This window comes from Oncorhynchus gorbuscha, linkage group LG04 (genome assembly GCF_021184085.1).
Source record: "Oncorhynchus gorbuscha isolate QuinsamMale2020 ecotype Even-year linkage group LG04, OgorEven_v1.0, whole genome shotgun sequence".
Classification (NCBI taxonomy): domain Eukaryota; kingdom Metazoa; phylum Chordata; class Actinopteri; order Salmoniformes; family Salmonidae; genus Oncorhynchus; species Oncorhynchus gorbuscha.
Window position 1 is genome coordinate 26046456 of NC_060176.1, and position 20575 is coordinate 26067030.

Sequence of the window (20575 nt, forward strand, 5' to 3'; positions counted from 1 at the left end):
ATAACAACAGTGCTGGATTGGTTGACAACAGACTTTGTCCTCAGGCAGATCTGGAATTGGTATAGTGAGTGTCACTGCCAGGTTGGCTGTCCTCGGTCTTCCATTTGAACACACAAAACCAGAGGAAGATGAAAAAACCTACAAAAGAAGATGAGACATATTACCCTTCGAGACAGAATTTCATTACAGTATTCATTCAACCTCTCACAACCCACACAATATATTCCAAATGTCAATACTTATTCAAAGTTGGCATTTTCTGTAAAAAGCTGTTCAGCACTGGAAACAACTTCCAGAAGGTTTAAAATGTGTTGCTAGTGTTGGTGAGTTCACAAAAAAAGTTCATACCCTGGAACAGCAGGGTATGAACCTTTTTTTTGCTGTTTGTTCAATTTGATTGTTTGTATTTTATGCTAGTATTTTATACAATGTGATTTTTATTTTTCACAATTAGGCCTATTCTACTTTTTTACTTCTCACTTCTATTATTTTAAAGAGCCACTGAGCACGCCGATTGGAGCGTGTGTTTGTCCTGTTGCTCATAAAAAAAACAAGATTTCAGTCTTGGAGGTGTTTCCTAACTGATTCCACATTTGGTTAATGATGTTTGTCCCCCATGAGACCCTGTAGATGCAGAAGCCTATTTCACTTCCTCAAAATCCCCAGAATGAATCTAAGATAACTCAAGAAATACGTCATTAATTTTGACGCTTTTGCCCGAAGATGTGTTAGTTGCGCAATTTTATATATAACTAAGGTGTTTGGTGCAGTATTTCTCAAGTAAAAACATGTCAGAGCTGCCGGGCAGGTCTGTCTCACTGTCTATGCTACTGGATCGAGCAATCACTGCAGCTGTTCACCCCATGTTAGTGGGCAAATGGACATTATCAAATCAAAACCCAACCATCATGTACCCGTTTACAGATGTTCCAAACTCAGTTTTAGATTAGACTGACTTTATGACCAAAATGATCCTATTTACAACTTCGTAGTCAATTTTGAGACTAGAATAAATGTTTTTGGCTCATATCGATGCCACTGTTTTCAAAGGGATTCATTGCTGTTTAAAGGCAGCCGCTCTTTAAGACACATCTAGGGACTGGATCTGAAAAAAATACGAAATATGTGGAATGTTGTGATGCTAAATGATTATATATATCTGCCCAGGGACTACATATAGAAAAACTAGCCAGCTACATTTGGCACATTTATCGAAACGTTAATCGATGTGTACTGTTTCAGTCAAATAAATAAATAAAGAGAAAGTCTCCACTGAGAGCAGAAAGTGCATAAAGAAAGTCGATGTGAAGATAGACCGCTGCGCCACTCAGGAGCCTATAAGGCACTGCATCTCAGTGCTAGAGGTGTCACTACAGACACCCTGGTTTGAATCCAGGCTGTGTCACAACCGGCTGTAATTGGTAGTACCATAGGGCGGCGCACAATTGGCCCAGCGTAGTCCGGGTTTGGCCGGTGTAGGCCGTTCATTGTAAATAAGAATTTGTTCTTAACTGACTTGCCTAGTTAGATAAAGGTTAAATTAAATAAAAATAGAGGAGTTTATCCTGTATGTTGACCTATTGGTCATTCTTGCATTACTGCACAGTTGTTATGTTCCTAAGACAAGGAAACAACATTATGTTTAACCCTTCACTAACAGAGCACACTGATTGCATACACACAATGGCAGTAAAGTTAGTTTTTGGAAGTCCCATTAGGTTACTACTAAACAATAAACACAGTCAGTTTGACCTGCCTCTATAAATGAGAGTCATGATAATTACTCTTACCTTGTAGAGAGTTGAGGACACAGAAAAGGTAGAGGCCAGGTGTGGTAAGCTGGCCGAAGGAGAAGAAGATGATGCCCCAGGTGATGCCCAGCAGACAGGTGATGCCCAGCACAGTGCAGGTGTCCCTCCTGGCCCTACCCTTCTCCCTTGACGTCTGTTCAGTGCGCAGAGACTTGAGGCGCCTCATAGTCACAGCCAGCATACCGAGGTTAAACACAAACACCAGGGCAAACAGACCCACCGTGGTCACCAGCTTCATCACATCATTAGAGAGGTAACACCTAGTTAGGCGAGTTAGAGAAGGGGTAGGGAGTGAGAGAGAGAGCGAGAGAGAGAGATACAAAGAGATATAGAGAGAGTCAGATAGACAGAGAGCGAGAGAGATAAAAAGATATATATATATATATATATATATATATATATATATATATATAGAGAGAGAGAGAGAGTCAGATAGACAGAGAGGAAGAGATACAAAGAGATATATATATATATATATATATATATATAGAGAGAGAGAGTCAGATAGACAGAGAGGAAGAGATACAAAGATATATATATATATATATATATATATATATATATATATATATATATATATATATATATATATATATATATATATATATATATATATATATAATATAAGAGAGAGAGAGAGAGAGAGAGAGAGAGAGAGAGAGAGAGAGAGAGAGAGAGAGAGAGAGAGAGAGAGAGAGAGAGAGAGAGGAATCTCTTAACCTCTATAGGGGGGATCCTCATATTTCAATACAGACTCTAATAATAAAATGTGACAAGAGGTGTGTGGGGTTTAAACATAGCATCCACAGTCATTTAAGAGGTACAACAGTCTTACATCTCCACAGCTGTGCCATTGGTCTTAGAGGGTTGAAGAGTCACACGGCTGTATGTGTCTTTGTCAATGATAGCAATCACGATGACAATGACCGCAGGGAATCCTGAAACAGAATGAGACATCAGGCTATCCATTATACTGTATTCCCACTCGGATCAACAAAGCTCACAGAGGACAGACAGAAGGTTGGCCCACCACCCATGCCTCTTTTAAAAGATCCATTTCGTTTTGTTTTGCCTACTTACAGTTTCAGGTTGTAAAGTGCAATCTCACCCCATCCTACCAGGCTCAGTTTGAGCAGGTATCTCCTGACATAGATGTTGAAGACACGGACCAGCAACAAGTAAAGGTGGAAGCCTTCGATTGCTGTCCATGTGAAGGTGGCCAATAGAGAGTAATGCAGAAGGACAGCAACATAGATACATGGCCCAGAGGAGGATAATGCTGCTACCTGCTGGCTGGGCAGGAAGTGCAGGTTGAGGAGGATCAGGGCCACAGACAGGTTGATATGCACCTTCAGGGAGATGTCTGTGCCTGTACCTCTGAACAATGGAATAGAGAGAAAGCGTATGGTGAAAACAAGGTCAGTTGCTATAAAATGTTAATTGAATCTGCTCCCTCCAGTTCATGTACATCTTGATGCCACTTTCTGATGATGTCAAACTTATGACAAACCAGCAGTTCCTGTGAGGAGCTGACCATGATGCCCAGAGAGTGACATACCTTTGAGTGGCGTACAGAACGATTGTGACCACCAGGAAGAACAGAGACAGACTGCAGCCAATCAGAGTGATGTAGCTTAGGATCTCCCGATCGCTTTCGGAGATGGAGGGAGACACCTAAACGCAGGAAAATACAACTAATGCTCAAGTGTATTTTTGTAGATGGGTATATTTTACTTAACTTTGTTTTTTATTCTCTTCCATTTGACTTTCAATCGTTTCTAAAGTGTGTGCCTATGCTGTGATAAGGAAACGACGGAAGCACTGTGCTAGTTGTAAAGTCGTCTACCATCAGCACAGCAAAGTATGTGAGGTGGTCACATGAGCAGACCACACGGCCCTCGTCTCTCTTCCACTCGGTGGTGCAGCCATCCTGGTAGAACTCTAAACGTTCATTTGTACAGAGGAAACACAGCCAAGTGACGTCACATGAATTGATTCCTCAAGGGTATTAAAAGTTTCATGACAGTATTATAATCAGTATTATAACATTTCATATTGGCACTTACGATTGGTCGAAAAATTGAAGAATTGACAAGATGGTTGTTTGTCAGCCTGTGAACAACAACACAAACGAGGCGTCTTGAGTTTATATTCTTGCCACTGTCGTAGTCATGGAACTGGTGCAGGTCGCAGAGTTGATATTGCACTCACCTGACTTTCCAGCGTGGGGCGCTGTAGAGGCATGGAGAAGTTGACCTTGTCCTGCAGACCTAACACTGTCTTCTTGCTTACAGCCAGACCTACTATTCGGCCATCAAGAATCCCCAATTGCTAGAGGAACATTTAAAAATACGGCTAAACTGAAATAATTAAGCAAGGTATTAAAGACCCATACATGAACACACACGCACACACCACACACACACGCACACATGCACTCGCACACACACCTACCCCATATTTTTCTGGTGAGGTAATCATGCAGAAGATAATGGTATTGTTCTCGTTGGTTTTCAAGAGCTCTTTGGGCAGGTGGACCTTGACGGTAGTGTTGGCCACAAAGTCACTGTCTGATGTTACCTAGGTAACAGTACCATCAGGGACAATGACACAAGGATAGTGATCGGGCAGAGTTCACTATTGCTGTAAAATGATGTCATGATGTCATCCCCATCTCAAATCACCCACCCCAAATGTCATACCTCAAATATTCCATTTGCATTTCCATTCAAATGATCTATTTGCATGTGACGCAGGTTTGATGTTTACTGGGATGAATCTTGTCCTGGAGGTGGAGCTGAGCAGTTTCAAAATCAAAATGGTCTGTATCGTAAAATGTTTCATGATAACAAACAAAAAAATGTTTGTCTTAAATGAAGGTTAGGCATAAGGTTAGCAGTGTGGTTAAGGTCAGGATGAAGATTAGGGTTAAGTTTCAAATCAGATGTTTTGACTTTGTGGCTAAGGCAGCTAGTGACCACTCTGCAGAGATGCCTCCACGGCAAGATCCATCCCCATTCCCAATAAATGCCAAACTGTACTTGGTTTACAGAATACTGTATATCAACTTCCTCAAGCATTTCATCGTAGGTCACTGTCATCTTACCCGTTCTTGGCTGGCAGATATATTAAGCCCTGTAAAGTGGCCGTCGGCCCTGAATATGTGAGCCACAAGCCTCTCAACAATGATTGAAGTTGTCTCATTCAAAGCTGTGTTTTCAAGAAACATTTCTAGTTTCTCCACAGATCTGTAAGGAAAGCACAGACAAACATAATACATATTCCTTGAGGTTTGGCAAATGTACAAATGTCAATACCACATTTGGAGTGTATTAAATGTATGATATATCATCTATATCATCTTGCAAAATGATTTGATGCATACTTAATAATAGTGCTGAGGTTCTCCGTCTTAAACTGCTCATTGACAACTTCCATACAGCATCTTGCACCATCCACATCGACTACAGACGGAACGTAAGACAGAACTGTACAAACAAACAATACGATTCATGAAACAACTGAGTCCTTGTGTTTGTTTAAAATAAAATGGACATTTGATGCAATTTCAGGAAATCAAAGTGAAAAAACTAGGCAACAGAATATCAGCAAGATAATAATCAAGTTCATAACAATTTATCTTTTTAAGTCAGAAGGTTAACTCATTTTTTTTTTTCAATATTTTTAATCTACCTTGAGTGTCGTTGGAGCACGAATATTTGTTTCCTTCGTTCATAGCGAGACGTCCTGCGAGCAGAACCATGATGTAAAACAACCTGGACTTCATCCTAATGGGGTAAAAGTCAAACACGAGGTGGAAAGACATCCCTTACTCCCTTATTCTGACTATTTATCTGATATCACATAATCGTTGAATCAATCATCCAGGTGCTGCAATCCCCAAAATATTCTAACCCAACTTCACACTGTCTCTTTATTGCACCAATAGAGTAGCCAATGTTTTAAGGACCTATACTGCAGCGTAAATGCTCAGTCACAAAATGTTTCTTTACCTTTAACATCAGAAACACTCATTTCAATAAAACCAAATTCAATCTCGTTGCCTACGCATATTTTGTGTGACCTAGTAAAGAGGAAATGCTGCTATAATTTTGCAAAGAACCCATCCACTCACGTGCCTGTCACCACTGAATACTGGTTGGATATGCTGAAATTGATCAAGATGAATACAATTATGATTACTGTAGAAATAAGGTATATGGATGTAGTAATAACAATATGTCTCAAAGTACAAAGTTGAACTCACCTATCAACCTGGGAAGTCAAGGTTCAGGGTAAAACATTTGAAATGTTACTAGAACAGATTTTGGGTCCTAACGACAGCACTCAAAGAGGTGCAGGGGAGTTCAGAGCGGCTACATGCATTCTAAGGAAGTAATGTGTGTGCAAATAGAATTATACAGAGGAAGTACATGCAGTATATGGCTGATACTGGGTTACACAGTTTGACTCTGTTGTTTCAACTTATACCCTTGCTGTACACTTGCCTGTGCATTGACATTGTGTCATCACTGTCATGTGGTCTACGAGGCACGGGAAACACCAAACAAACTTTTTTTTTAAATGGAAATTAGTTAGAGTGATTAGAGGACTAAACCACTGGAGAGATATTATGTTTTCCAAGAAAAACACCTTTCCCTTTATTGAGGCTCAATACAAACTCCTGTAATGCGTTTTGTCTCTCATTGGTCATTGCCGTCGTTCTGCCCCTGAACAGGCAGTTAACCCACTGTTCCTAGACCAGTTAACCCACTGTTCCTAGACCAGTTAACCCACTGTTCCTAGACCAGTTAACCCATTGTTCCTAGACCAGTTAACCCACTGTTCCTAGACCAGTTAACCCACTGTTCCTAGACCAGTTAACCCACTGTTCCTAGACCAGTTAACCCACTGTTCCTAGACCAGTTAACCCACTGTTCCTAGACCAGTTAACCCACTGTTCCTAGACCAGTTAACCCACTGTTCCTAGGCCGTCATTGAAAATAACAATTTGTTCTTAACTGACTTGCCTAGTAAAATAAAGGTAAAATAAAATTGAAAAAAATTGCAAAATGCTTTGGCTGACTTGTAAGTGTGAACGCTCACTTAGGAGCGGACGAATATAAATCCTTCTATGACGATGAATTTGAGCATCGCCATCATCACCATCACAGCCACAGAGTCTTCATTTTACACTGCTAACCAACCAGCAAAAACCTCTCCAATGCATAACATGTCTACCTATGACACAAGACAGCCAACGCCGATGACGATAAATATATATATATATATATATACACATAACATCTGACTAGAATCAATGCCAGTAGAGGGCACCCAGAGATAATCAAATCTCTCTCAAATCTACTGAAGTCGTTTCAAGGTAGAGTTACATGGCTCGCATGTATCAAGTGCCTCAGAGTAGGAGTGCTGATCTAGCGTCAGGTGGTTTCTTGTCCATAATAATCAAAAGAAACACAGGTCCTAGTGCTACCCAATAGCCAGACATTACCCAGGGCAAAGCTGTGCCCATTCATTCTATATACATTTCAGCCACATATTTGTTTCTGTCACTTAGTCCACTCTGGACACTGCTTTATCAATCAGCCTGTTTAGCGGCTGGCTGGATACATGGTCGCAGTTGTAAATGAGAACTTGTTCTCAACTGGCCTACCTGGTTAAAAATAAAGGTTAAAAACAAGGCTACACCAGTGGCATACCGCAGTTTCACGGGGGCTCCTGCACGGTAGGAGTGTTTTTCGGGAGAAAACTGCTAACTTCCTAAGATTCTACACACATCGCCATGGGGCAGAGAGAAAAGTATGCTGTTTTATAGCCGTGCTTCAAATGCGATGACACTCTGCGGTGAGGCTGAGGCAATATCCACTAATGGTGAACTTCCTGTTATTAGGCAGGCGAGGATATAGCCAGCCGGAGGCTGTAGAACAGATGATAGACACATAAGGTGACAAGTGATTGATAGTACAGGGATTCAAAATCACCCCCCTTTGATCTCACTTGATAACGAAATACAAAAGCCATTCACCTGATCAGATTGTGCCTCTTTTGTTGGAAAGCACCCTTACTCATCGAGAGGAGGTATTAGGCTGCTTGCTGAGGTGTGTATCCCCTTCCTTTGGAGGGGACTGCTCCATTGACCCTACAGATATGTCTGTCCCCAGCTGCCATTAGGCAGGTGTCAGGATAGGATATAGGTTAGACAAAGGAGTTGGCTGAATGTGACAGAACTAATGAGGGCTGCTATACACTCACCTGTCTCTTTCCAGCTGTTGGCACACATTTCCTCTGCGACTGGCTTGTTGTTGACACCATGGGTGCTCTGCCTGGCTGCTGCTAGTCCTTTCCTGAGGCATTCTACAGAGGGATAGACTATCAATACATAAGATAGTAGACCTACAATATAATCATTTTCAGGGCTAGACTATTTGTTATTTCTTCCAACTATGAAGCAGAATGAATTCAGCCAATAACAATATAAATAGACTGTTTTGTGAAACCACTGAAAGCGTAAATGCCATCAAAATACTAATTCGTAGCCTATACGAGCTCGATAGCATCCAAGGGGGTGGGGGGCTACATCCGCTAATGGGGTGGGGGGGCTACATCCGCTCTCCTTACTGATTTGATAGCTGGAGAAACGACTTTGACCGCGACGCACAAGGTACAGAGTCACTGATGAAGCAGCCAGTCCAGCTTCGAGTTGCCCCGCTCCATAAAACGCACTTAAATCGACCCGGGAGAGGAACAGAACAGAGTGGACAGAGTCCAGGAAAACTGGAAGAAAATTCTGGATTTTAACGGGAAGAGAACCATCATATTAAATAATCACAAGAGGCTCCGCGATTCAAAACAGGCTTCGGGGACACCCGCGATAGATTTGCGCGAGTGTTGGACAGCTGCAGCCGACTTCAACTTCTTTGTCGGGTTCTGTAAATAATTGTCAACAAACTTGGACCCGTTATTTAACCTTCAACCGTTTTCCGTTTTTCTGGGCTCATTTGCGCGTTTATTGCACGTTCATTCTGTCAATTTGAAGCCTGTTACACAAAGCAGTCCAGTAAATGACTGACATATTACGTTTAAAGTCACTATGCGTGCTTTGTGAGCTGGCTTCTGGTGCAGTGACACCAACATGCCACTTACCATAAAGCTGGTTGTTAGGAAATTACTTTTCAGCGGCTAATCCTGATACGGAATTGTGAGTAAAATTGGGACACGCCCGCAAGCAATAATAGGCAACCTACGCGTTTTAGAAATCCTGGCTAGAAGTGCAAGACTTCTCCGATCCTCCTCCAGGGACTGTGGTCTATTCAAACAGAACTGTGGAGCAGACTTGTAGTTTGGCAGTCAAAAGGACAACCTTTCGAACAGCTGCAACACCGCTGGCTACTCGAGTGAACCTTGTTTTCTGGAAGCGATACCGACGGAGTTGATGAATGCCATTGTCTGTGTTGATGTCCTCGCCGTAGCACATGTAAAAATAGTTCCTCTTAACATTTATCGTATTTCTGAGGAACTCCTTGGAAGGTGACCAACATAAACTATTCTTAACAACTTGAAGCACGTCTTTGTACTCAGTGGCACAGTGGACACTTGGACAAGGTATCCATTTCCTTGTCCGGGGTTTTGGCAAGCCAAGAGTAGGCTATGGCATCCTCATGGGTAAACTGGATTTGCTTACTCTGGAGACGGACTTTAGTTCCCTCTCTCCTCGTGCTTTGGGTCACCTGTCTCGGGACACACGGAGGAGAGGATGACGCTTTTAATGCAGAGGTAATTGGATCATCTTCACTGAAACTGTCAATGTTCAGAAAGATCCCTGTGTGACAACAATGCTGTAGTGTTAATACAAACACTAGTTTTAATGGATCATAATATGCTGCAAAACACATACAAATCTTTTTTTTTAACTCTCACCAAAACTCCAGTTAACTTTTGCTGACATTGCTATTTTGACGCCCGTATTTCAATAGAGATATAACATTGACAACATATACCATTGACAACATATACCATTGACAACCTTGCACTCAAAATAACCATTGGCCAAAATAACAAGTATGTGTGCTGGGGACAGGTCTCCCTAATCATTTTGAATACCATGCAAGAAAACCCAAATATTTGTTAGGTCAAGTCTGTTCCAGTCTTGAAACAAAAAGTCAGCTCATTATTATACATGTTGCTTATTCATGAGGCATTCATGAGTGCAAATGGGTCACTTTTACACACACACACACTTTGAACTTAATGACCCAGCCCATTCGGTCTGAGGAACCCGATCCAGCACACCAAGCTGCATATCCTGCTCATAACTAGCTCTTCCAATATTAACAGGACCATCCCCTGTGCGCCGCTGGAACCTCTCCCCAAAAAGGCCATGCTGCTAGCCAAACTACACACATCTTACTCAATTCACTGACACACTGACACACTCTTGCAGGCAGCACCATATGTGGAAGGCTGCTGTTCCTAGAGGAGATCTGGGTCAGGTTAAGTCATCCCACTGTTATAACCACATTCTGTAAGCGCATATCCATAGTATTGGTCCTCCACTTTACCCTTCCTACAGGTAGGGTTGTTTTGCTTTCTTGAAATACTACAACAGTACCTGAAAAGGTATCTGCGTCACTGACCCGAGTCATGCTCATCTCACTAGTTGCCCCCTGCTTTGGACATGCAGTATGTATCCACTGAATGATTAAATGTGGGGGGGGGGAGGCAAATGCTTTCGCAGTTCATTTCCAGACCATCACGCTTTCTGTCTTCAGCAGCAGGCAGTGTTGATTCCCGACCTGCTCCACATAGGTGAGAGGGAGCTGAGATGTAGGCTAAAGTTTGGGGCGAGATAGGTGAGAGGGAGCTGAGATGTAGGCTAATGTTTGGGGCGAGATAGGTGAGAGGGAGCTGACATGTAGGCTAATGTTTGGGGCGAGATAGGTGAGAGGGAGCTGAGATGTAGGCTAATGTTTGGGGCGAGATAGGTGAGAGGGAGCTGAGATGTAGGCTAATGTTTGGGGCGAGATAGGTGAGAGGGAGCTGAGATGTAGGCGATTGTTTGGGGCGAGATAGGTGAGATGTAGGCTAATGTTTGGGGGGAGATAGGTGAGAGGGAGCTGAGATGTAGGCTAATGTTTGGGGCGAGATAGGTGAGAGGGAGCTGAGATGTAGGCTAATGTTTGGGGCGAGATAGGTGAGAGGGAGCTGAGATGTAGGCTAATTTTTGTGGCGAGATAGGTGAGAGGGAGCTGAGATGTAGGCGATTGTTTGGGGCGAGATAGGTGAGATGTAGGCTAATGTTTGGGGGGAGATAGGTGAGAGGGAGCTGAGATGTAGGCTAATGTTTGGGGCGAGATAGGTGAGAGGGAGCTGAGATGTAGGCTAATGTTTGGGGGGAGATAGGTGAGAGGGAGCTGAGATGTAGGCTAATGTTTGGGGGGAGATAGGTGAGAGGGAGCTGAGATGTAGGCTAATGTTTGGGGGGAGATAGGTGAGAGGGAGCTGAGATGTAGGCTAATGTTTGGGGGGAGATAGGTGAGAGGGAGCTGAGATGTAGGCTAATGTTTGGGGCGGCGAGCTTAGCAGTAAACGTGTGCTCGAGGGAATCAAATGTCCCAACAAATGTGTAGAGAAGAATATACCCCTCTAGTTTTTCTTTACGACACACCAACAGAATGTGGAGGGCCAGTTTCAATCCAGCGGAGCAGTATTGAATGTTTGTAATGCCCTTTCTCCTTTGTTATTGTATCGGTCTATATTTTTGTGGACTTTGTCCCAGCTGCACCCACTTAACCATGCTGTGTTGACTTTAGTGCTTAGCCTCTCCCGTCAGGTCGAGGCTTAATGAAGGGGTCAGTTATGCACACGTTGTATCTTTCTCTCTCACGGGCCACTGCAGTTGAGGTCGGTTGTTGTGTTGTGACTATCGAAATTGTTAAGCCACTTTGAAATCATAGTATTAACACGTAGCCATGTGAGGCAGTCTGAACCACCACAATCTGCCTGGTTCCTTTGCCAACACATGTGTATACACATTTCTCCCACCTGTGGGGCCTGTGGCAGATGTAACATCTATACCATAGCACCTTTGTGCTTGCTGGAAGGTTCCGGTGCCGTGAGAGATCAGGAGTTGTTCTCCTGCATCGTCATGGACGGGAAACACCATTTTTCTTTTTTTCAGACGGCCCGATGAGGTCTACTTTTTACTGTCCCAACTCTCACCCTGGATTTACCACTGCCAAATATATATATATATATTAATGTGATTTTATGTGGCACTAGACTCTCAAAGCCCTAGTGACCATGATGATGGTGTTTGTCCTATGGGACTCCCAAGGTATATTACCAATATTATAACTTAATAATAGAATTAGAATACTATAATATGGCATATTTAGGAGAGACAATGTAAATGTAAGACAAACCCATAAAGGAGTATAAAACATTATTGTGTCATAAGAAATCATCCCCCTAATGAATGTAGTATAGACTCTTAGATTGAAACACTGTGCTGGGGAAAATCAATATTGTCATCATTCAATTAGTCAATACGGATCACATCAGCGATGGGTCGGCCAATGCGTGCCCAGGCATTCTGACCGGAGTTGTGTTTATGTTTGTGTTTTGGTTGAGTGCACTCTGAGCGAGGCAGATTTGTGACTGGCTCGACTGAAGGATTACGATGAAGAATGAGGCTCACAACACAGGTAGTTACTGCTGACCCTGCAGCCATTGTTTAACAGACAAAAAGACCGGGGGGGGGGGGATTTCTTGTCCCGACATGCCACATCCTGGCAGAGTATTAGCATTGTAGTGTCTAGGTGGTAACGGAGTCTTTAAGTGTGGTCAGGGAGACCTGTTGACTGAGGGATTGTTTAAAAGAAATACAGGGCGGGGTGGAGACTGCCTGTTAGTTAACGCCTACCTGCCAACGTCTGTCCTCAAGGTGTGAGTTGGTGTTCACTTGAGAATTTCACGCTTTGTGTGTGTCTTCACTAAACTGTTACACTTAGCCTCTATCTGATATTCTCTCTCCATTCAGTTCAATGTAACAGGATTAATCAGCATGCATGAACAATGTGCATATAAGCTCACCTGAGATCTGTCTTGAATGGATTCTCCCTTTTGCGTTTTTTTTACTGAACTTTCTCACTGACGATATGGTCATCAGCTCCCTCCATGAGCCTACAGCTTGACCTATCACAAGAGACTGGACTCCTACACGGTCTGATGAACAGAGATGGAGTGGGAGTGATAGGGAGCGAGAAATGATAGAGAGAGAGGGAGAGAAAGAACGAGTGAACTAGGCGGCTTGCTCAGCTGTGCCGCATGTGATGGGTAAGTGTGACAGCTTTTTTTCTCCAAATGGGACACAAACAGTGGAGAGACATTTAGGCCTGCAGGACTCCCAGGCAGCTGAGGAGCAACAATGAGAGCTCTTGTCTGGAGAGGACTGTTTCAGAGTGAAACGGGGGAGAAAGAGAGACCAGCATAGAGAAGAGGTGGAGAAGGGGGAGGTGCCAGGGTTTATTAAGTCTGCAGGACACAGGAGGCCGACTGTTTGCTTCCTGAAGCCTTATCTTTATCCCCAGTTTAACCCTTAACGTTGGCAGAGCCGGCCTCCCTCTATTTCTGCTTATCCATGGAATCTGCAGCATGCCTACTGCATGTATTCCAACCAGTTCCTTTGTGTTCCCCTGAGGTTGCCCGTCGCCATGGGCACAGCAAGGTTTCATCTCCATGGCGAGAGGTAATGGGTAGTGATGAGAACGGGAAATGCCATTAACCTCAAATGGTGACTGTTCCCTCCGGATCGCTCTCTCTTTTTCTATTTTGTTTTTATCTCTCTGGATCCCTGTTTCTCGCTCTCTCGCTCTTTCTTCTCTCTCTCTTTCGCTCTGTCTCTAGCGCTCTCTCTGTCTGCATCCATCTCTCTCTCTCACAAGACACTCCCTTTACAGGGTAGGACAGTGCCTGTGTGTATTTTATTTCCTCCCCCTGTCTCTCTCGCCTTCGTTTTTATTCTCTCTCTGCTGGAGGTTAGGACCAAAAGATGGCAGGCTACCAAGTCCAGGGAATAAAAGCATTCTCCATTTGTTAGTGTCTTGGCTGACATTGTGCGGGACGCAGACACACGCACACACACATACACACACACCGAGTGAGGCTCACTTTGCAATTCTTCGTGAATTGCTGGATCCAGGAGGCCTTCATTTTGGCAGGTAGGCTCAAGGTCTTATTGAAGGAGCTGCTGACAGGGTGGCTGATTGGACTAAAATACGTCCTATGCTTCACTCCCCCCTGGAACCATAGCCTTGCTTTGTATTCAGTACAGAGGATTCTTAGAGGCTAGGGTACAGACTGAAGCACTTTACTTTTTAAAAGGGTGCTTTCATATATCTAGAACGTGGTGCAGCCTATTTCTCTTGTTCCAACGCCCTTCAATATATACCATCCCGAACGATGCCAGAGAGAAAAGAAACCCGGTTGTTGTGTATTTTACAGGCTGGGATCATATATTTTCCGTCTTAAATGAACACTCCCCTTCATCTCCTACACCCTCCAGAACCCCGGACTCAGATTGTGTGATCGGGCCCTTATCTGGAAGATAAGGTGGGTCCCACCTAAACCAGCTATAAACCAGCCATTCTCCGCTTCCACCCATAGCCAATGAAAATATAGGATAAGTATCTGCCTGAATTTGTATGAAAGAGAGAAAGAAAAATGTAGAATGAGGGAAGCGAAAACAGGTAGCCAGCCAGCAGGGGGTTGAGAATGTGACAGGAAAGAGAGAGGAAGTTGATATCAGAGAGAGAGAGGGAAGGGGAAGAGAGTAAGAGCGGCTGGAGAGAGTGCCGGCGGAGAAAGAGCAGAGACAGAGCAGTGTTTCAGCTCTCTCTCGTCAGCCATGTTTCCAGAAGCAGCAGCAGCAGCATGGGATCTGGGGGCCCCCAGTTGGTGCCCTGGAGAAAGAGGGGTTTACATTCAGCCTGTGCCCAGAAACAGGGCCGGCTATTCAGTCCTGCATAACAGCAGAGGGAGGGGACCACAAAGGCCTGTGTCTTCTGTGAGCAGGGGGGTTGGAAGGGGGAGATCATGCCAGCCAGAAACCAGAGGGAGCCCCATGCAACTAGGAACTGCTACCCAGGCCTGGTCCTTAGCTAGAAGTGAAGTGGCCATTATAGCACTCCTCCCCCTCTCTCTGCTCAGTATGGTAAGGATAGGTCCACTTTTAATCACCCACCCCCCCTGGTAATTCACAAATTTACTGCTCTGGGAGGAGGTGTGTCTTTAAGAGTTTCTCAAGATGTCCATGGTTGCTTGTGTTACAGGGCCAGAGGTTGTTACTATTCTCGTGTTAATCATGTGGCCGCTTCGCACACTCAGTCACACGGGTCAGACTTCCAAATATCAGAGGAGTGGCATCAACAAAAGTGTGGCCATTCACGTCTCCCTCCACGAGGCTTCTAAAGATGTTCTGACAGTTGGAAGTGGTTGAGAATGATTCAAGGCAGAGATGTCAAACATCTCACTGGATGTTAAATGGCTCTTCGGGAGATGAGGAAATGTAAGCCACGTGTTTTCCGTGTCTTTTTTATTCTTCAGTGAAAATATCGCTTTTGCCTCACTGGTTCACACGCTGTGATTTATCATCTCTCGGACACAAACGGCTGTCAACAAAATGGTGTCTCAGCGCAGCTGTGTGTAATCGAACTCGGAGAGATACATAAAGTTAACCCGCTGTGTTAACCCTGCTCTCAGCCACTAGCCCTGTTATCGCCTCCACCTTGGTTACAGCAGGCAGGGCGATGATTCAGCAACCACAGTATAGGGTTAGTTGTGCTTTTTACAGTATATGTGTAGGGGACGTCTTACGTAATTAGCGCTAATGACATAATTAAAGATCAGTAGCCTCCTATACAGTAGCATGGGCTTCAGAGAAAAGCCAACCCCTACCTCTCCTTATCCTCGGCCTCCCAGTCATTACCCATCAGCTGAGGGATGAGGGGTGGCCATTTTGGTGCGGCTGGTTAGTTCCTGATCTCTCTCTTTCACAATGGTTTAGCTGATAGAGTTCCTTGGCCACCCTGTTGAGTGTCTCCATCTGTAGTTCTATCGGCCGTGACACTCTGGCACAGCCTGTGGTGGTATTAAATATCCCTTTAGCAGGTGGAACGATCAATCTGAAGTCTGTGATTTGTATCAGGTTTCTCCTCTTCCTCCCCCACACGGCAGTTTTTTCAAATGTATTTTGAACTTTTTTGAAATGTAACCTTAACCTTTATTTATTTAAGGCAAGTCAGTTATGAACAAATTCTTATTTACAATGACGGCCTACCAAAAGGCAAAAGACAAAAAAACATTTAAAAGAAAAAACAATATAAATATAGGACAAAACACACATCACAACAAAAGACACACAACACTGCATAAAGAGAGACCTAAAGACAACAACATAACAAGGCAGCAACACATGACAACACAGCATGGTAGCAACACAACATGACAACAACATAGTAGCAACACAACATGGTAGCAGCACAATAACATGGTACAAACATTATTGGGCACAGTCAACAGCACAAAGGACAAGAAGGTAGAGACAACAGTACATCACACAAAGCAGCCACAGCTGTCAGTAAGAGTGTCCATGATTGAGTGTTTGAATGAAGAGACTTGAGATAAAACTGTCCCGTTTGAGTGTTTGTTGCAGCCCGTTCCAGTCGCTAGCTGCAGCGAGCTGAAAAAGAGTAGCGACCCAGGGATGTGTGCTTTGAAGACCTTTAACAGAACGTGACTGGCAGAACGGGTGTTGTATGTGAAGAATGAGGGCAGCACTAGATATCTCAGATAGAGGGGAGTGAGGCCTAAGAGGGTTTTATAAATATGCATCAACCGTCTTGCCACGGGTAAACAGAGATGACCAGTTCACAGAAGAGTATAGAGTGCAGTGACGTGTCCTATAAGGAGCAAATTAGTTACGCTCTTCTGTATGCCTATTAAGCTGCGTTTACACAGGCAGCCCAATTCTGATCTTTTTTTTCACCAATTGGCCTTTTGACTTAATCAGCTCTGGAAAAGATTTGATGTGATTGGCCAAAAGTTCAGAATTGCAGCCTTCGAAGTGTACACTCTGTATGGTGTTAAGTTTCTCTCTCTCTCTCTCTCTCTCAGTCATGGCTGCGGATGTATGGCTACCTACCTCAGGCCAGCAGACAGATGTCCACCATGCGGTCAGCTCACATCCTTTCCAACGCCGTCAGCGACATGCAGCGTTTCTACGGCCTGGCGGTCACCGGGGCCATGGACCACGGCACGGTGACGTATGTCACACTTCCTTCCCTGTTGTGCTCTTGTCATCTCTGCCATCCTAATGCCATTCTCCTGAACCAGACCTCTCTCTCTCTCTCTCTCATGCCTATGGGTCCAATCATGTCAATGGATTCATTCCCTAGTTTGTAGTGTATTTGTACAGTGTGAGGGAGACGGAAGGATTTGAACGATAACTGATAAGTTGAATTGGAGTGTGAGGCGGTCTGGGGTGTAGATATCAAATCCCCAACAGGGAGCAATCTTTATTTTTTATTTTGAACCTTTATTTAACTAGGCAAGTCAGTTAAGAACAAATTATTTTTTAACATTGACAGCCTAGGAACAGTGTGTTAACTGCCTTTGTTCAGGGGCAGAAGGACAGATTTTTACCTTGTCAGCTCGGGGATTCGATCTAGCAACACTTTTGGTTGCTGGCCCAACGCTCTAATCGCTAGGCTACCCGCCGCACCGTCTTGAACCCACAGATCTGTTACTGCACATAAAACGCATTAACACTTTCTATGCTATGGCACCTGGGCTGGTGTCACGGGCAGTGTGTCTCATAAAACCCCAGTGTGACACTGTGTAGAGGAGTGGATAGTGTAACCCTGACGTCCTCTCCTAGAGCCATGCGGAGGCCGCGTTGTGGAGTCCCAGACAAGTTTGGGGGTCAGATCAAGACCAACGTTCGGCGCAAACGTTATGCACTCACTGGCCACAAATGGAACAAGAGCCACCTCACCTACAGGTAAATAACAGGATTTACTTCACCTTGGTCAATCTTCATCCATAACCATATTCCAAATGAATTTTCATTTGGATTCCTCCTCTTCCCTTGCAGTATACAGAACTACACACCAAAGATCGGGGAGTACAACTCGTATGAGGCCATCCGTAGGGCCTTCAAGGTGTGGCAGAAGGTGACCCCGCTGACCTTCGATGAGATCCCCTACCAGGAGATCAAATATGGCCGCAGGAAGGAGCCTGACATCATGATCTTCTTTGCCTCGGGTTTCCACGGAGACAGCTCACCCTTCGATGGCGAGGGCGGGTTCCTGGCCCACGCCTACTTCCCTGGTCCTGGTATGGGTGGTGATACTCACTTTGACTCTGATGAGCCATGGACCATCGGCAATGGGAACTTACAAGGTAGGTGATGGATGTGGATGGACATCGGTCTCTTTAGCGCGACACCAGAACCGCTACTTCTTGTACATTCATATGAGAAAAATGCAATGTCCCTGCTTTCCTCTCTCCTCACCTACTTCAGCTGGTTTGTCCCCCCGCCTTCCACTTGTTCAACCATAGTTGCCACGACAAACCAGATCGTCACTCGTTTTGTTGAGAATCTGTCGAGTTTCACTCCTCCACTAAACTTCAAAGTTAGATGGATGACATCATACTGCTCTTGCAACTTCCACCGGCTCTCAAAGCCGTGTTTTAAGGAATGGTAGAATTATTTTGTTCTAAACCCCCCCCCCCTCTTTTCATCCTTTCAATCATTAACCAAACTGCTGTTGCCCAGAGTGGTCTTGGTGAGGGACTGAGGGTTTTCCCCTGCTTTGTGGAGGTGAACGTTGTCATTTCCTGAGCCAGGTCAGAGCAGAGGCAGGTGGCTGGCTCTGCCTGGTGAGGTCAAGAGAGTAGGAGGTGTTACTGGACAGATCGGAGAGAAGTCTAACTGCCACAGCGAGGGTGTTGAGGTAATTCCACAGTGGGAGACCGGTTTTTGAGTTGACCCTGTCTTTAACACTGTTTTATCCTCGTGCAACCTGGGTCTTTAAAACTCTATTGACACATGACTTTTAACGGTCTTTTAAACCACGGAAATTCTAAAAGTAAAGGTCAACTAAGTTTTCGTGGCACATTAACGACATTGTTGGCAAAGCTTAAACGCGCTTGACAAGTGTTGTGGTTATTACACACTGATATCCAACAAAGCTGCAAGTCTATTCATTAGGCTCTTAGATGGGGATGTGTGCTGCTGTGTTCATTTTAGTGAGGAGGAAGAGAGATAAGTTGGCTCTTCTCCCGAGACGTTTGAAGTCTGTAAGCCACATGGTTGTCAGGGTTACCTTACATAGACCCTCTCTCTCTCTCTCTCTCTCTCTCTCTGTGTGTGTGTCCTGTGGGATATTTTTAGAGTAACTTGGATGTGCTGATAGCTAGCTAAGTCACAGGTTGTGGTTGGAGGAGAAGTTGGAAGGGGAGGGGATAAGAGCATGGAGCTGGCAAAAGGAGGAATCCTGAACATCTCAACTTCCTCAGATGACAGAAGCCATATGACATAATGCTGTCTGTCAGTATAATAGAGTGATCCCTACAGACATTTCACAAACCACCCTCAGCCTTCATTTCAGACAGGATGGCCCACAGATCAGGTTAAATGTCAATTAATACTGGAACGGAATAATGTGTCATTTGCTGGGAAAGTACCATGCCATTACTTGGAACAAACTTAAAAGGCGAACCTATAGGATAGGTCAATTCAAGGCCATTTCCATGTACTTTTTTTGAGGGTGTCCACAGGATGTTCTTTGTGGAGGGCGGTTGAAGTGGCGGTCACTGTGACACAGATGTGTTCTCTGTTGCCGTGACAATGCGTCACTGTCAGTCTGTCTGGGACAACGGCAGGCTTTGATCAGGGTACGAGGAGGACTGCGTATCTTGTTGCTTACCAGAAGACATTAGACCGACCGCTTTATCTACTGAGAGCACCATTAACACCATTAAAAACCCGGAACAAGCTCATTTTTCTGCTTTGACTTCATAACCCCAATGGGAGGTGCTTAATGTCTGAACATGCAGACTACTGCCCCACCGCCATGTAGTCTCAGTTAGAATGACGTAACTGTGTTCCTCACTTGGCCAGCTCTGGGGAACAATAACCAGGGTCAAAATGGGAAGACCCCTTGACTTCCTCTCCAACCCCCACCTCTACCTCCAACCCAACCCCCAACTAAAACCCAAATCCCCAGCTCCAACCCCAACCCTAGCCCCAGGTCCAACCCTAGGTCTACCCCCAGTTCCAATCCCAGGTCTACCCCAAGCTCCAACCCCAGGTCCAACCCTAGCCCCATTTCCAACCCTAGCCCCAGGTCCAACCCTACCCCCCAGCTCCAACCCTAGCCCCATTTCCAACCCTAGCCCCAGGTCCAACCCTACCCCCCAGCTCCAACCCTAGCCCCATTTCCAACCCTAGCCCCAGGTCCAACCCTACCCCCCAGTTCCTACCCAAGCTCCAACCCCAGGCCCAGGTCCAACCACAGCTCCAGGCCCAGGTCCAACCCTAGCCCCAGCTCCAACCACAGCTCCAGCCCCAGGTCCAACCCTAGCCCCAGGTCCAACCCTAGTCCCAGCTCCAACCACAGCTCCAGCCTCAACCCTAGCCTCAGCTCCAACCCTTGCCCCAGCTCCAACCCTAGCCCCAGCTC

General features: G+C 44.8%; 2 protein-coding genes across 10 annotated transcripts in view; one reads left to right on the forward strand and one right to left on the reverse strand.

The window, feature by feature from the left end:
* On the reverse strand, positions 1-9488 carry LOC124033894 (adhesion G-protein coupled receptor G5-like). Of its 9 annotated transcripts, XM_046346289.1 has the most exons (16): positions 9077-9487; positions 8085-8186; positions 7858-7993; positions 5947-5979; positions 5505-5599; positions 5197-5299; positions 4918-5059; positions 4266-4391; positions 4023-4142; positions 3878-3923; positions 3658-3752; positions 3370-3485; positions 2920-3188; positions 2647-2749; positions 1791-2071; positions 1-138 (listed from the first exon to the last, which is right to left on the reverse strand). In XM_046346289.1, exons 3-16 carry the CDS (start codon positions 7899-7901, stop codon positions 41-43), a joined length of 1671 nt encoding a protein of 556 aa, XP_046202245.1. In that variant the 5' UTR covers positions 7902-7993; positions 8085-8186; positions 9077-9487; the 3' UTR covers positions 1-40. The 9 variants fall into 9 exon arrangements, with proteins under 9 accessions (XP_046202245.1, XP_046202242.1, XP_046202241.1 ...); XM_046346286.1 differs by lacking the exon at positions 7858-7993 and having other exon boundaries at positions 8976-9488; XM_046346285.1 differs by lacking the exon at positions 7858-7993.
* LOC124033893 (matrix metalloproteinase-15-like) overlaps positions 8462-20575 on the forward strand; it is a 27798-nt gene continuing 15684 nt past the window's right edge. Inside the window, 4 exon segments of the mRNA XM_046346284.1 lie at positions 8462-9605; positions 17004-17152; positions 17767-17889; positions 17983-18290. Of these exon segments, the coding sequence (XP_046202240.1) occupies positions 9480-9605; positions 17004-17152; positions 17767-17889; positions 17983-18290 (706 nt within the window). The 5' untranslated portion in view covers positions 8462-9479.

What these genes read in the sequence shown, in the direction of transcription:
- LOC124033894 (XM_046346286.1), bottom strand. Translation starts at nt 8,185, where the DNA reads ATGCCTCAGGAAAGGACTAGCAGCAGCCAGGCAGAGCACCCATGGTGT. An exon ending in CCTCACCAGAAAAATATGGG is followed by an intron (nt 4,143 to 4,265) that starts GTAGGTGTGTGT and finishes ATGTTCCTCTAG; the next exon opens with CAATTGGGGATTCTTGATGG. An exon ending in CATACTTTGCTGTGCTGATG is followed by an intron (nt 3,486 to 3,657) that starts GTAGACGACTTT and finishes TCCTGCGTTTAG; the next exon opens with GTGTCTCCCTCCATCTCCGA.